The sequence below is a fragment of the Impatiens glandulifera genome, chromosome 8, assembly GCF_907164915.1.
Source record: "Impatiens glandulifera chromosome 8, dImpGla2.1, whole genome shotgun sequence".
NCBI classification, from domain to species: domain Eukaryota; kingdom Viridiplantae; phylum Streptophyta; class Magnoliopsida; order Ericales; family Balsaminaceae; genus Impatiens; species Impatiens glandulifera.
This window is the reverse complement of record NC_061869.1, coordinates 10,737,803-10,754,606: the sequence shown is the minus strand read 5'-3', so window position 1 is coordinate 10,754,606 and position 16,804 is coordinate 10,737,803. Positions and strand designations below refer to the sequence as shown.

Genomic DNA, 16,804 nt, shown 5'->3' with positions numbered 1-16,804 from the left:
ACTAATGACAATGGTGCACTATCTTGCCGATATTGAAAGTAGGTTCTTGATCCCGATTTTTATTTTACTATTCAATTTTGTCTACTCCGACTTCGACGGTTATCTCTATTTATATTACCATTAACAATTTGTCGGATACTCTATTATCCTATTAAATATTTAAAAAATCGTAGAGGTTGAAAAAAATAATGTTACTTTATTAAATAAAAAAATAATTTTAAAATTAGTAATATCAAAATATTAAAAATGACAAATAAAAAACATTACTTACTTACCTACCTATATATACTTGCATTATAAATGTTTTAAAAAATAACTACTTTATTATTATTATATAATTGAAAGAAAAAAAGTTAAAACAAAGGCTGAAAAATAAAATTAAAAGTTGAAAATAAAGAGTGATAGAAATAAATAACATCTTGTTATTAAAAAAAAATTGAATAATAAGAGTAATTATGAATAAATAATTTATTTTTAGATATATTAAAAATAAATTTGGAGTGGAGTGTGAAAATAACCAAGTAAATGATGTATTTAGGATGATGTTTGTATTGATGTGATATTTGAAATGTCACAATAAATTTTAATAAAAAAATATTTTATTTTTAATATTAATATAGTTAGATATCATGTTTGAATTTCGTATACTTACCGTCTTAATATCCGATTGTGTACATTCTCCCCTCCTCTACCCGACTCCGATTTACTCGAATTCAACCCGGATACAATACACATTGTCATCCATAATCTCCCTTTGTGTGTGTGTTTGATTTTATGTTATCATCAATATTAAATTATTATTGTGTGGTTTATAAATATAAACATATTAACTTTGGCAATTTTTATCCATTCCTTTATAACTATTTATTTTTTCAACTAAGGTGTCATGTAATAAAGTTTATAGTTTATAATTTTAATTCAAAACATTATTATATATCTTATTTATACCGTATAATATTTTAATATAGAATAATTATATTATTTATTTTATAATTGTGCAGTTAATCCAATAAAAATGCAGTTTTAAAAGTGAGGGTTGAATATTGTGAAGTTCCTGATAGTTCTATTTACATAATTAACCTTAATATTATAAATAACCCACAAATTCATTTTTCAAAACAATGTTTTTTCTTTTTAAGATTTCACTAATTTGACAACCTTTCACAAACAACACACATTCTCTTAATCTTAAGAATAAGAAACCAAATTTAATAGAAGATTTAAATCTACTAATCATGTCATTACAAACTCAAAATGGATTGAAGTTAAACTATGATTTTCCTTTCTTTGCAACAACATTAAAAAAAAGTCTATTCGATAATAAAACTCTACATAAGAGGGCTATTGAGAAGTCCATGCCAATTAGAAGATGATCCAATTCCATTCCAATTAGTATTAATCCCCTTTTGATCATGATAATCCCCCACCATATTCATGTTGTTATCTCCATTTTCCCCAGCCAATTTCCATGGAAATCCCCAAAGCACTCTATTGTTACCATACTCCCCCATACCACTCAATTCCTCAAACGGAATCGTCGCCGCCATTTCTTGATGATCAACCGGATTCAGCCCATGATCCATGATCATCCCTCCACTATTAATCCCCATTTGAGACGTTTGACCACCCATATGATCCCCATAATACAAATTCTGAAAATTCATTGCCGATTCATGATGAAGATGGTAGTTTCCTACATTGACTTCATGATCAAATCTCATGGGCAAGTTTGAAAACGGTACTAGGGCAAGATGATCATGGTTGGAATCATAGGTTAAGGATGGAAAATGATTATGAAGAAGCGGTGGATGGTCTTGGCCGGTCTTACTAGTCTTAGACGACGAAGAAGATGACGATGATTTCTTGGTGTTCTTCCTGAAACTTCCACCAACAGGAACATTTCTTAGGGTTCCACCTTGAGTCCAGTAGCGTCTACATGACTTGCAGAAGTACCTGTAATGTGTCTTATAGGGTTAGGTTTTTTTGCATGAAAAAATAAAGAGTGAATTATTTATATACCTTGGTTGGGTTAGGCTGTAATTGTTGTAGTAGCAGAATTTGGTGTTTGTTGAATCACATCTTGGACATTTTAGGGCTTGTTCTGCATGAGGTCTTGTCTTCTTCTCTTGTTGTGGCTGTTTTGTGCAGATCAGTATGCTTTCTAGGGTTTCACTTCCCATTTCCTGAGATTTCATAACTTATGATTAAAACCCATAAACAAATAGATTTGAAAAGATCAAAGAAATTGTGTACCTGAATAGGTTGTCCTCTTGAACGATTCATCCTTACCTTAGTGAAGTGAAACTTGAATCTAGAGAGAGAAGTGAGAATTGCTTGTGGGGAATAGATAGATGAATATGATATATATATATATATATATGGAGAGAGATAAGATAAAGAATTTGGATTCAATTGATTACAAGATCAAGTATTGTACGGTTTGGATCGATGCGTGAGAGAGAGTGGAAAAAGAGAGGAGAGAGAAAATGTGTACTGATCAGCTGTAACGGATCCATGTGACATTCTTTGTAGGTCCCAAGAAAGAGTCTTTTTTTTGTTCTTTTATATTTTTTATTTTCTAAAATTGGTGTTTTAGGCCCACAAATCGAATTCATTATTTAGGGTTTGTATGATTAAGCTTATTTCGTTCAATTTATACACTAATTGCAATGGTGCCCTGATTGCATCGCTATTATTGCTAAATGCATTTGAAACACTTAGTTGTTCAAATCGTATTTTTAGTTAATTATTGTTATAATCGTTAAGACATTAGGTATCTACTTCAAGTCTATATGTTCATATCAACACATTAAAAAGAACTCGAAGAAAATACAAGTCTTAATCTCAAAGATGGATCCCTGATTTCTATAGAAAGAGTTAGTAAGCAATTCTCGAACCACCTAACCTCGAGTTCATTTAGGAGAGGCTTGTCAATTTTATAAATAATATAATTTATAACACTATTATTGTGATGACTTAATTATAACTAATAATAAATAGTAACATAAGATGATCACGATCATCCTCGAAGAAGAGTTCGTTCGTTCGTTCGTTCCTCATACCTTGGATTTAAGAGATAAATTAAATATTGTCCTAACTAGATAGGCTCCTTATTGGCAGTACTAAATGTCCTTGTCTTGTGGACATAATCATTGTTCTATGTATACTCCCTAGATTCAATTCCTTGACCCCACTACAAGAATTTTATGGACCATTGGCTCCCCACTACTCTTAGGTCTAGTTTGATCCCAATGTCTAATTTAAACAATATTAATAATTGCATGTCTATCTCATTAACCTTTCTTTTTGTTTAAGAGATTCAAAAGTTATAGTTCGATTCTCACTAAAAATCGTTTAAATTTTTTACTATAGGTATGACGTGCTTTATTCTCTCTAAACAAAATTTAAAAATATTTAAATATCTTCTTGAAATTGGTAATCTTAAAAATGTTTAAAAAAAATTGAATTTAAATTAAATATCAATTTTATAAATAATATAACTACCTAAAATAATTGTTTTTGGTTATTTGTTTTTATCATTCCGAATGTGTGAAGACTGAAGACTCAAATTCACGACCTTGAGAACGAGTTAATATGATATAATTAACTAACTAACTTAAAATTATCTTCATCTTTTTTTAAATGACCCCGATGTAAAGATTCAAACGAATAACCTTAAAACACGAGTTTTTACGCTCTACCATTGAATTATAAGTGTCTCTATATAAACCTACTATATTTTTTTAATAACACATGCAATATGATTTAAATAATAATCGTTTAGACATAATGAAAAAAATAAGAGTGTTTACATTGTTACTAAACTCAACCGAAATACAACAAAATTAATCATTTTAAAATAATAAGAAAAACATAAAAAAAAATAAAAAACACCAACAAACAAGGGTATTTTCTACAATTTTAATTTAACAGTGAATTAACCCATAAACATAATCAATGATTTAAAGTGTTTATAAAAAGAATAGAAACATGATATTTAGCCTAATATTTAACTACACTAAATCAAAATTTGATTAATTTAAAATGGATGATGATACCGGATCCCAAATTTGATCATACCATATAAAATTGAGGAGCCGATCAAAATGCAAATGATGAAGATCAACTTTAAGGTGGGACCTAGCTAGCTAGGGTTAAATTTGGGATGATAGAGACGACTCGTCAAAGAAGTTTGTTGACCAGTCAAAGAAAATAATGTGAGTGTGATGAAGAAGAATAAAGCAAAAAAAAATAAAAATAAAAAGATGGGAAACTCTGACCAAGACATATGCCCGAATATGATGGCGCCATCTTTCAAGCAAAGAATCAATCTGCAAATTTCAAACACATCAAAAGAGAGAATGTTTTTTATAGTATAGTTGGAAGATGAATATTATTATTAATTAATTACTTGTTATAATTCAATCTTTGCTATAGACAATTTCCTGCATTCTTCTTACCCATTTCATCACTGGTGATGACTTTCATGCATCTTTATTTTGCTCTTCTAGATAGAGACAGACCAGACACGACTAGACAAAGAGAGAAGACCTAATTTGGCTTTTTTGAAAATTTTTTATTTATTATTAAAAATTAATAAGTTTTTGCTAGGTTTGATTAGGGTTATCAAAATAGTTCATAGGTTTTGTTTGATGTGTTGGTTATTTGAGAGTTTTTATTTGTGGGTTTTGAAGAGATGTTATTGGTTGATATTAAATGAAGTTATTGAGGAAGTATAATATTATTTGAAACTATAATCTAGGATAACTTGAAATGGCTAAAATGAATAAGGTGAAAGAGCTATAGCTTGTTTGATTTGGGACTATTTGAAGTAAATTGGGTTAGAATTTGAAAATATTGCTTGATTAAAGAATTTATTTATGTTAATTTATAGTTCAATATAAAAGGTTTTGTTTGATGTTGGTTATTTGAGAGTTTTTATTTGGGGTTTTTGAAGAGATATTATTAATTGATATTAAATGAAGTTATTGAGGAAGTATATTATTTGAAACTAATCTAGGATAACTTGAAATGAACAAAATGAATAAGGTCAAAGAGCTAACTTGTTTGATTTGGGACTATTTGAAGTAAATTGGGTTAGAATTTGAAAATATTGTTTGATTAAATTTATGTTACTTTATCATAACAATATTGTATGTAATATTTAAATTTTATAAGTAAATTAATATCTTAATTGAGAATTAATTCAAATAATGTAATTAATTAAGTGAGGTTAAGATAGAATCTTACAAGTCATACATTATTAATTTTTTTTACTTAGGGTTTATTATATAGCATGGCATACATATCCTTCTTTTTTTTTTCTTTTTTTTTTTCAAATTTGACAATACCAATTATTTTTTTAATTTTTTTTAACATAATTCACTATTGATTTATATAATTATTAAAAATTGATAAAATTCATATTTATTTACTCGTTTTATTAAAAAAAAATTCGATATTATTTTTAGCGTACCCCAAATTTTTTTCAACCCACCTAAACTGTAAATCCTAAGTCCGTCCCTAATTATATCTCAAATTAAATGAGACTTAAGTTATTTAACCTTCAATGATAGTTTAATTAAGTTAAAACAATCAAACGTCTTTAATTCAATTTTTACTAAAATTTTTCTAATTTAAGTGAGAGTTAAATTATAGATTCTGAATAAGATTAAATTATTTAAATAAGAAAATAAAATGCATTTTGATACACGATTTTACAAGTTAAATATATAATACAATTATATATATGAGTTAAAAATAGGAAATATCATACAAAAAGAAACACTTTATAAAATGGGCCATACAAACAAGACCTTAGTCTTACTATTAACACTAGTGTAACATGGGAATCATTGAGATTTGAGATCATAATTGGTTAGTGGATGAGGAGATTAATTTATTATTATTATATATATGATCACTCAAATATTTGTCATTATAATAAATTCAACAACCATCATTACATTGGAATATTTTCAACATACACCAATTTTGTCTTTGCTTTTTTAGATGATCATAATTTTCTTAAGAAGAACTACATGCATTTATAATATATAATATATTTTTTAGAATATCACAATTTTATTAAAAATAACTACATGCATAATCTTTATTGAATATTAGGATAACATGATTGATGAAATAAAAGAATGACAAAAATGCAAAAAGATTAACATAAATTAGTCCCTAATAATTGATGATGTAAGGTACAATTTACACTTACTCATTCACAAGGAACACCTTTTATCATGGGTTGTTTGGTTTTGTTTTATCAAAAAATTATATATATTTTTTTCAACCATTAAATTATTTAATTTATTAATTAAATGATCAAAATATTTTTTTTTATAAAATTTAAAATTTAAATAAAAAACATTATAATAATATAACTATGAACATGTTTGATCATGGATTGTTTTGATTTAAAAACAAAACTTCTATCACATAATTTTTCTTGTTAACTATCAAAATCCTCAATTTATTAAATAAATATTAAAATTTATTTTTCAACCTTGTATTTTTTATCTTCATAATTTTATTAGGGTATTTTGGTGAAAAAAAACTAAGAAACTAATTTTTTTAGGTATAATGCATTAAATGTCATTATAAAAGATGTATGACATTAAATAAAAGTTAAGTTTAAATTAACTTTTAATATTTTTTTCCTATTGTATGTGATGTTGACCCATTTACCAACTATTTTACTTAAATTTAAAAAGAATATTATGTTCCAGTGTATAGTTTTATCATCTTTAACTAATGTATTGTCTTTTTACTCTTTGTTACCTTTCACTTTTTATCAAATTATTAAAATATTTTTTATTTTAATTTTATAAAAATTAAAATAGGGTAATTTAATTTTTCTAAAGAGTTGGATTATCTTTATCCTTTTCCAGAACACTTACAAATGAAAATATGAATCATTCATTCATAAAGACATAGAGTTGCAACTTTTTATGAAGTTTAGGATTGATAAAATGTAATGATACTGATATTATGCTAATAATTTTTAAATAATAAATTTTAGTCTTCAAAATAATTAAACAAAATTTAATCTACCATTTTATGAAATAATATTATGTAACATATTATCACTAACTTGTTAAATAAGTTTCAACATCAGTTGTAAGTTTCTTTCTAACCATACAAATATTATATGTAGCAACAATCTACACTTATTATTATCAAATGTGTTGGATACATCTCGATCACATTAAATTTTGTAAAAATATGAAGTCAATCTTCGTGTCAAACCACGTCAATATCTAACCTTGCATATATGAAAGAAAATTATTTAAATTATAAACGTATGTAAAATAATATATTAACATAGAACCGGTTTTAAAATGATAAAAGTACGTACAAATTTTATAAAATATTAATAAAGAAATTTAAAATTTATATAAATATTTATTAGTTGAATAGGTATAACCTTTTCTAATAATACAAATGTCTTAATAATACATAATTCTTCCACTTTCAATATCTATATCCAATTTGAAAACTAGTTAGAGTTTAGATTTGAATTATTTAAATAACTCAAATTTAAAAAACATTCTTTTTATTTTCTTATTCTCTATTATATCAATCAATTCATTAAAAAAATACAAATTTTTTTTATTTTTATTTTATTATTATATATTAATACTCTTAAATTTTTTTTATAAAAAATATTTTATATTTTCTCAAAATCACCATCAATCATTATTTTTAAATAAATCATGTTATAACAATAACTCCAATAGTTCTAAAACTTTATTCGGTTGATTTTTTTAAAACATAATTTCAACGTAATCAAATAAAATTTGACCCATCCTTTTATTAATAACATAACTCAACTCAACAATTAAAATATTAAAATAAATTTTATATATTTTTTAAATTTTATTTTACTATTATATATTATTTTATTTATACCAAATAAAATTATTAAAATAATTAATAATAAAGCAGGCCTAAGCATTATTACAACATAATTAATTATTTAAATTAAAGTATTATTAATAATAATAACAATAGAAGAAAGTGAAAGTAGCGCGCGGACCCATACAGAAGAGAGGACGAGGAAGAAGAACACGCTAATGGTCGGTGGGACCAACCAGGTGGGGGACCCACAGTGTGCTACGTGGCATAGACAAATGCGGCTTACTGTCATATCAAATCATGTTTTTCTTAGTGGGGTCATACTTAGTTTCCCACATTCTCAAGTCAAGTATATTCTTATTTTTCAAAAAATATATATTTAAACAAAAACAATTTAATTATCAATAAATAAATTCATATAATTCTAAAAAATTGTTTGTAAAAAAAAAATGTATTATTTGAAATTATGAAGAGTGAAATTATTTATTTAAAATTTATAAAAATAAAATACATTTTTAAGGTGACATTTAATTGATCTTTATTAAACATGAAAGAATTCTTGTTTTTTCTTTTAACTTGTTTGATAAAGATTATTTGAATAATTCATTTAGTTATTTATATAATTCACTATTCCTTTTAATTTATTAATTATTTTTATATTTTTAAATAAAAATTATTTTTATTAAATATTAATATATTTTAAATAATAACCCAACTTTTCATAGTTCTATACTAAATAAATTATTTAAATAATTTCAATCCAATCTATTTATACCCATAAGTTTGGTCAATTTATTAAGCTCTTATTGAAGCATGCATTTATTTATATTTAAGAATTATTCTCACATATATATGTATATTTGGTTTAAAGTAGAACATATTTCAATACTCTATTCTTTTGCAAAGATATCTGAAAAAATAATAAAAACAATATAGTACAAACTAAGAGATAGTACTAGTCTCTCTAGATAATAAATTATACTATAAAATACCATCTTACATACATTTAACATTTGGACCAAACTAACAACATTGTCTCGTGTGATATGTGATGAAATGGTTATTACTTATTAGGTTTTTTTTTTTTTGTAAAAAAAAAAAAAATCATGATTACTTAAATTTCTAAAAAAAATAGATTTTTATGGTTAAAAGTAAAAAAATATTAATTAAATTTATATAATTAAATAAAGGGTAATTTTTTTTATTTAAATATATAAAATGAGTGATTATATAGTTAAAATAATGTTGAGTTTTATGATAAAATTCTGAAAAAAACAAAAAATATGATAAAATTCTAATAGATTTGTGTTTGTTTTTCATTATAAAAAAACTATCATATTTTATTTATTTTTATATTGATTTACTTTTAGTTTTATTGTGTTTGTAACAAAATCAAATATTTATTTTAATATTATAATATTATATTTTCAATACTAGTTAAATTATTTTTTTATTCAATTTAAACTTAAGACAAACCTGAAATTTATGAGAACATATAATTACAAACCCTAATATTTTAAATTATCATTTTTATAATGAATAAAGATAAAGTTGAAATACTACGAAAGTTTTGTACATATTGCTAATTGTTTATATAATTGTCATGAAAACATAATTTATAATACGATATATTAAAAATCAATTCATTTTTTTTTATCTTGTAATATAGTTAATTACACAATTATATCAAAATAGAAGTACGACTCATTTTCAAGAAAATATAAAATCTTATCAACTATTTAGTTCCTATGTGATAATTAATATTTTAGTTAATTAAAGTTACCTCATTTAGAAAAACACCTTTTAATTTTGCATCAAATACATAGGTTTGAAACATAATACAATTGGAGATATTAAAAATATAATGTTTTTATATGATAAAAAATAATGTTTATAATAATAAGTTGTTACACAAAAATGCTATCAAAATTAATAAGTGAGAATGGGCCTTAACAAATCAATGAATTTAAGTTGGCCTACCTGGTATTTTAAAACCCACCTTTCACTCAAGCCCACAATTGTCATTAATACTATTGGAATACAACACCTCTTTTATTTTCATTTTATTAAAGATATTGGTCTATTAACTTATTTTGATATAAAAAAAACTCATACATAAACTCTTTGGGATTTGAACCTACATAAAAATATAAAAGTAGTAAAATTTGAACACAAGCCTTTCGGACCAGAATTTCTGTCACCTTATACCGCTCGACAAAACTGTAATATAGATGTACAAATCTATGTATTTCCATCCCACGATAAATATATAACTTAAAATTAGTGTCTTAGACCACTTGGATTAATTTTCATACATGACACATAATTTATTTTTATCTACTAAAGATGTTTGTCTATTAACTTATTTTTAAATAAAAAACTCATAGTCAGTGGGATTTGAGCCTAGTTCGCTAAAGATGTTTGTGTGTTCACTTATTTTGAAATAAAAACAAAAGCTTAAAATTATAGTTTTTGAAATTTGAACCCACGTCCTTTTGGACCAAAGCCTAAATTTAGAGCCTTAGACGGCTTAGCCAAATTGTCATATAGATATACTACACCTCGTGCATTTTACATCACACGTTTAAAGATGTAGCTTAAAACTAGAGCCTTAGACCATTCGACTAAATGATATTTAAACTTAATTTCGACTCAAAAGATGTTTCTCTGTTAAGTTATTTTGAAATGAAATCAAACTTAAAAAATAACAATTGTGGGATTTGAATCCACACCCTTTCAGACCAAAGACTAAATATGGCCTCTTAGACCGTTCAACCAAAATATCATATAGATGTACAACACCTCGTACATTTTTATCACACGAATCAAGTTATAGCTTAAAATTAGTTTCTTAGACTACTCAGCGTAATCTTCATATACATCACCTCATTCATCTTTATCTACTAAAAATGTTTGTCTATTAATTTATTTTGAAATAAAAAAACGCTCATACAAAAATTCTTATGATTTGAACTCAGTTCCGACGCTAAAGATGTTTGTGTGTTAACTTATTTTGAAATGAAAATAAAGACCAAAATATGACACTTTTAGGATTTAAACCCACACCCTTTCGGACTAAAGCCTAAATTGACGCTTTAGACCGCTCGGCCAAACTATCTTATAAATGTACAACACCTCATATATTTACATCGCACGATAATGATGTAACTTAAAACTAGTGACTTAGACGTTAAAAATGTTTGTGTGTTAACTTATTTTGAAATGATATAAAACCAAAAAATGATAATTGTGGGATATATATTCACGCCCTTTCGTCCTAAAACATTAATAAGACGCCTTAGATTGTTTGACAAAACTGTCATATATATATATATAACACATCATTCATTTTTCATCACTGTAATCACTAAAATTTTATATACCTAATTTATAAATTTAAAAATAATTATTTTTATTAATTTTGAATAAATAAAATCAAAATAATTAAAACTAAGGCCAAAACCTAATTAAATAATTAATTAGATTAATTAATGTGATAATTAATATCTAATTAATTAAGGATAATGACTAAGAAAAATAAATAAAATAATTTGGGAGTAAATGTTGTATTCATTTTATCTCAAATTAATTTTAAAAAATTAAAAGAATTAAAATAAATAATTTAGGATAAAGTTGTATCCATTTTATCCCAAATAAACTATTTATTAAACCCAAAATTATACAAAAATAAAATAAGTTGGCAAAATATAAGTCAAATTTATTAAAAATATTTTGTCCAAAAGGGTAAGAGGAAATTCAATTTCAAACAAACCCTTAAATTAAAAATACAACGTGATTCCGTGTGGCCGAAATCCTGAAGAACCACTGCAGTAGAAACCTCAACCATCAGATGAGCGCTGTATTTTCATCTAACTACCAATAACCATCCGCGTCGCCATCTACAATGAAGGAAGCACGCACTTGCAAAGCACATGATTAATTAACGCGCGCCTCAACGTCATTAGCTGAAACGCGATGGAATGCCCAATCGGGGATGGAACACCAACAAAGCGTTCTACGTTCAGATTGATGCCTGAAACGACGTCGTTTCACCAAGTGTCGTTGTCTTCCTCGCGACGACGAACATATAAGAACGACATCAATCTTTAATTTTCCAAAGATGGAACATTGTCGTTTCTCCAACTTTTAACTTCGTTTAAAAGGTAAAATGTTCATCTTACTTTGTGAAATTTGAACTCACGCCTTTCAGACCAGTACCTAAATTTGACACCTTAAACCGCTCGACATTTGTGTCATATAGATGTACAACAACTCATGCATTTTCATCACACTTTCAAGTTGTAGCTTAAATCTAGTGTCGTAGACCATTCAGCATTATCTTTATATACAACACCTCATTCATCTACTAAAGATGTTTGTCTATTAATTTATTTAGAAAATAAAAAAGTTCATACACAAATTATGTTGGATTTGAACCCAATTTCGACGCTAAAAATGTTTGTGTTAACTTATTTTGAAATGAAAATAAAATCCTAAAAAATATTGTTGTAAGATTTGAGCTCACGGTCTTTCGGACTAGAGCCTAAATCTAGCGCCCTAAAACGCTCTACAAAACTGTCATATTGATGTACAACACCTCATGCATTTCCATCCCACGATAATAATATAACTTAAAACTAGTGCCTTAGACCACTTGGCCTATTTTTCATATTCAACACCTCATTTATTTTCATCTACTAAAGATGTTTGTCTATTAACTTATTTTAAAATAAAAAATAACTAATAACTAATAAAAAAATTCTGTGAGATTTAAACCTAGTTCGGACGCTAAAGATGTTTATGTGTTAACTTATTTTGAAATAAAAACAAAAACTTAAAAATGATAGTGTTAGATAAATTCAGACCGGTTCGAATAAACCTAACTTAAACAAACTTCCAATGCAGGAACAAGGAACCGGACCGGATGAACAAGAGAACCAACTGAAGAAACCGACCCGGTCAAGCTACCAAACCAATCAAGAGTATTCGGAACATGACCGCACAAAGGAAGAATCGGCCAAAGCTCAAAACCGGAACCATCAAACAACCGATTATCCACAAGACAAGAATAACCGGAAGAAGTCCGGTTACTTCACTACCAAAAGACATTCGGCCAAGTCAAGAGGCCGACTAGTACAAGAAGATATTTTGGGTATCTGTTGAGAATGATACCAAAGAAACAGACTGAATACTTCCATATCCATGCAAGTCTGAGGAAAGACTGTAGGCTGCAGAAAACAGTACTACCGGATCCTTCTACTTAGGGATAAGCCAGAAAGGAAATCTTCAAAGTACAGACAACTGCCCAAACAGACAGTGCCTACATTGAGTAAAAGACAAACCCGACAGGTCTGTCTTGCAAACCGGAAGAATAGACCGGCAGGTCTGAGACGACCGCAGGTCTGAAACACTGAGACACTGAATCACTGCATCTCTGATCAGCCAATCAGATTCAAGGCTTTGAAATATGACCGTTGGCATATTTCACCTATAAAAAGAGGCAGTTGCAGAAGAGTAAATGCGGGACATACATTGGGATAACAAGAGCTAAGAGCATTTACTACAAGTGATAACAGTGTGCTATTCTAGAAAGCCTAAGTGTTGAAAGTTAAAAGTGTGTTCTACAATTTCGGTGTAAATTGTAAGAGTGTTATCGAGTAGAGAATAAGTCTCGATCGGCTTGTATTTGTATTCCTTAGTGAATATCCTTCTCGCGGTTTCGAGAGGAAGGGGTGACGTAGGAGTTTTATCTCCGAACATCCATAAAATCTGTTGTGTTATTTACTTTCTGCCGGCTTCATTATCTGACCGACTAACTTAACTACATCGCTCCAAACCGACTAACTTAACCATACCGAATATCCAGATCACTGAAACCGACCCACCATCTCCAAATCTTCATCATCCGAAACCGATTTCGCCTATCATACAAGTGTGCCGCTTCAACCTAAAAGCAAACCTCTTCCGCGCTTGAACCTAGTTCAAGGGTTTGTGACAGGTTGTGTAGTATTGAAACCCCGGTGTTAATCTCTAACCGGATTAACCACCACCCTACGAGTGAGAACCGCTAACCGGTCCAACCCCCGGTCCACTAGCGACGACCTAGATCCTAACAATTGGTATCAGAGCAGTTAGTTTCAATACTCAAGCAAACATGTATCAGGATAGGCCTCCAATGCTAGAAGGTGATGACTTTGCCAACTGGAAGGCACGCATGCACCTGCACCTAGTCACCTTGGATGATGAAATGGAATTCATTCTAACCGACGGACCGATATTCATTGATAAAGATAGAAAAGAATGGACGGCTGAAGATAAAAGAAGGAACAATCTGGACAACCATGCAAGAAACCGGATCTCCAACACTGCATGCCATACACAAAACCGGTCCTTGATAAACAGATTTCACAACAAAACACCGTATGAGGTTTATTTTAACAGAGTTCCTAAACTCAAGTATCTCAGGATTTTCGGTTGTAAATGTTATATTCATATAAATGGTAAAACCCAACTCACCGCTTTTGATGCAAAGACCGATACCGGCATCATGCTTGGATACTCGGCAGTGAGTAAAGCATACAGAGTTTATAATAATAGAACTGCAACCATGGAGGAAACAATTCATGTTGTTTTCGATGAATCGGTTGAAAGCAATACTGCTTCATGCTTTGATCTACACAACAGACTGGAAAATAACGATATTCATTCTGATAGTGAAGATGAGACTCCGGTCTTCAGGCGGTTTGTCCATGACCTAATGGGTAACATTGATACCCAGCTGGATCAAGCTGTTTCACAACAGGAAGCTGACACTTCGGTCCAATCCGAGGGAGTCGGTCGGTCTGACAATCTCGGTCAACCTACCGACATGTCTAGCCTTGGTCAAGTTACCGGTAACCTGGTAGACACTCCTGAACTGAATCTCAGAAGAAATAGTAAACATCCTCCTGAGCAAATTATAGGTGACCCTTCAGAACCTGTTCGAACTAGGAGTCAACTTCTGGAAGGATATTTTAACTCTGCTTTTATATCCCAGATTGAACCAAAAAGAATAGATGAAGCATTGTTAGATCCGGATTGGATCTTGGGAATGCAAGAAGAGCTAAACCAGTTTGAGAGTAGTAAAGTCTGGTACTTAGTTCCCAGACCGAAAGATCAATCGGTCATAGGAACAAGATGGGTATTCAGAAACAAACTCAATGAAGACGGTTTGGTCACGAGGAACAAAGCCAGATTAGTGGCTCAAGGTTACAAACAGGAAGAAGGCATTGACTTTGAAGAGTCATTTGCTCATGTAGCCAGAATTGAAGCCATTAGAATTTTTCTAGCTTTTGCGGCTTTCAAAAACTTTAAGGTTTTTCAAATGGATGTTAAAAGTGCATTTCTGAACGGTGATCTACGTGAAGAAGTGTACGTTGAACAACCACCCGGTTTCAAAAATGCTGCATTTCCAAATCATGTATACCGGCTGAACAAAGCTTTATACGGTCTAAAGCAAGCACCTAGAGCCTGGTATGATACGCTAACCGCATTTCTATTAGAGCATGATTTCACCATCGGTTCGGTGGATAAAACTTTGTTTAAGTTTGAAAAGAAGGAACATATCCTACTTGTTCAAATTTATGTAGATGATATTATTTTCGGTTCCACCGATCCAAAGCTTTGCGACAAGTTCTCAAAAATGATGACTGACAAATTTGAAATGAGTATGATGGGAGAATTAAGTTTCTTCCTAGGTCTTCAGGTTAAACAACTCAAGGAAGGAACATTCATCAGTCAACCTAAGTATACAAAGGAGCTGCTAAAGAAATTCGGTATGGACACATGCTCCTCGGCGGCCACTCCAATGAGCTCATCCATTAAACTGGACAGGGACGATGAAGGTCAATCGGTAGATCAGATTGCATACCGAGGCATGATCGGTTCCTTACTGTACCTGACAGCGAGTAGACCGGACATCCTGTTTGCAGTTGGTGTGTGTGGGAGATTCCAAGCAAACCCAAAGCAATCCCACTACACAGCCGCAAAGAGGATACTGAAGTATCTGAAAGGCACTCCTGATGTCGGTCTGTGGTATCCAAAGGACTCATCCTTTAATCTAACAAGCTACTCAGACGCAGATTATGCAGGGTGCAAGATCGATAGGAAAAGCACCAGTGGAACATGTCAGTTCCTTGGTGACCGACTGGTGTCATGGCACAGCAAGAAGCAGACATCGGTGGCTACATCAACCGCGGAGGCTGAATACCTGGCGGCCGGAAGCTGCTGCTCTCAACTCCTCTGGATCCAACAGCAGCTGAAGGACTTCGGTATTATAGCCGAAGAGTCCCCGATTTTCTGTGACAACACAAGTGCCATTGCGATCACCTACAACCCGGTTCTCCACTCCAGAACCAAGCACATCGACATCAGACATCACTTCATCCGAGAGCATGTCACGCTGAAGCATATCCGGCTGGAGTACGTACCGACCGATCAGCAAATAGCCGATATCTTCACGAAGCCGCTGCAGGAAGCTAAGTTTTCTCAATTTAGACTTACTCTCGGCTTAACCGATATTAGCCAAATCCTTCCAAAGGATACTTAAAGGGAAATCGGTTCAGACAGACAAACCGGTAATTCTTCCTAAGATGTTGAACTTTGAATCTTCGGGGTGTTTGTGGAAGAACCGCCCAGTTTATCAGATAGAGTAAACCGACCGGCTACTTGGTGCATGCACCATGTAACCGCATCGGGATGAACAACTGATAGCTGACCGGTTCGGAAGAAGGCTACCCAAGATTATTTGAATTTCAAACAGAAGAGGAATAGTTATCAGAGGTTAAAGGTCTCTGCTCTGCATCATTGCCTTTTCAGAATAAACCTGGTCGCGCCTAAAAAGACGTGAAGATCTTTTGATATCTTTCACAGTCCAGGCCTATGACCGACACCTAGACCT

The 16,804-nt window shown here is 29.9% G+C and overlaps 1 protein-coding gene across 1 annotated transcript; it reads right to left on the bottom strand.

The window, feature by feature from the left end:
• Positions 1-1,186: 1,186 nt before the first annotated feature.
• Positions 1,187-2,355, bottom strand: LOC124912374 (dof zinc finger protein DOF3.2-like). The gene is made up of 3 exons (XM_047452985.1): positions 2,254-2,355; positions 2,020-2,183; positions 1,187-1,953 (listed from the first exon to the last, which is right to left on the bottom strand). The coding sequence occupies exons 1-3, from the start codon at positions 2,281-2,283 to the stop codon at positions 1,329-1,331; spliced, it is 819 nt and encodes a 272-aa protein (XP_047308941.1). The 5' UTR covers positions 2,284-2,355; the 3' UTR covers positions 1,187-1,328.
• Positions 2,356-16,804: the final 14,449 nt, after the last annotated feature.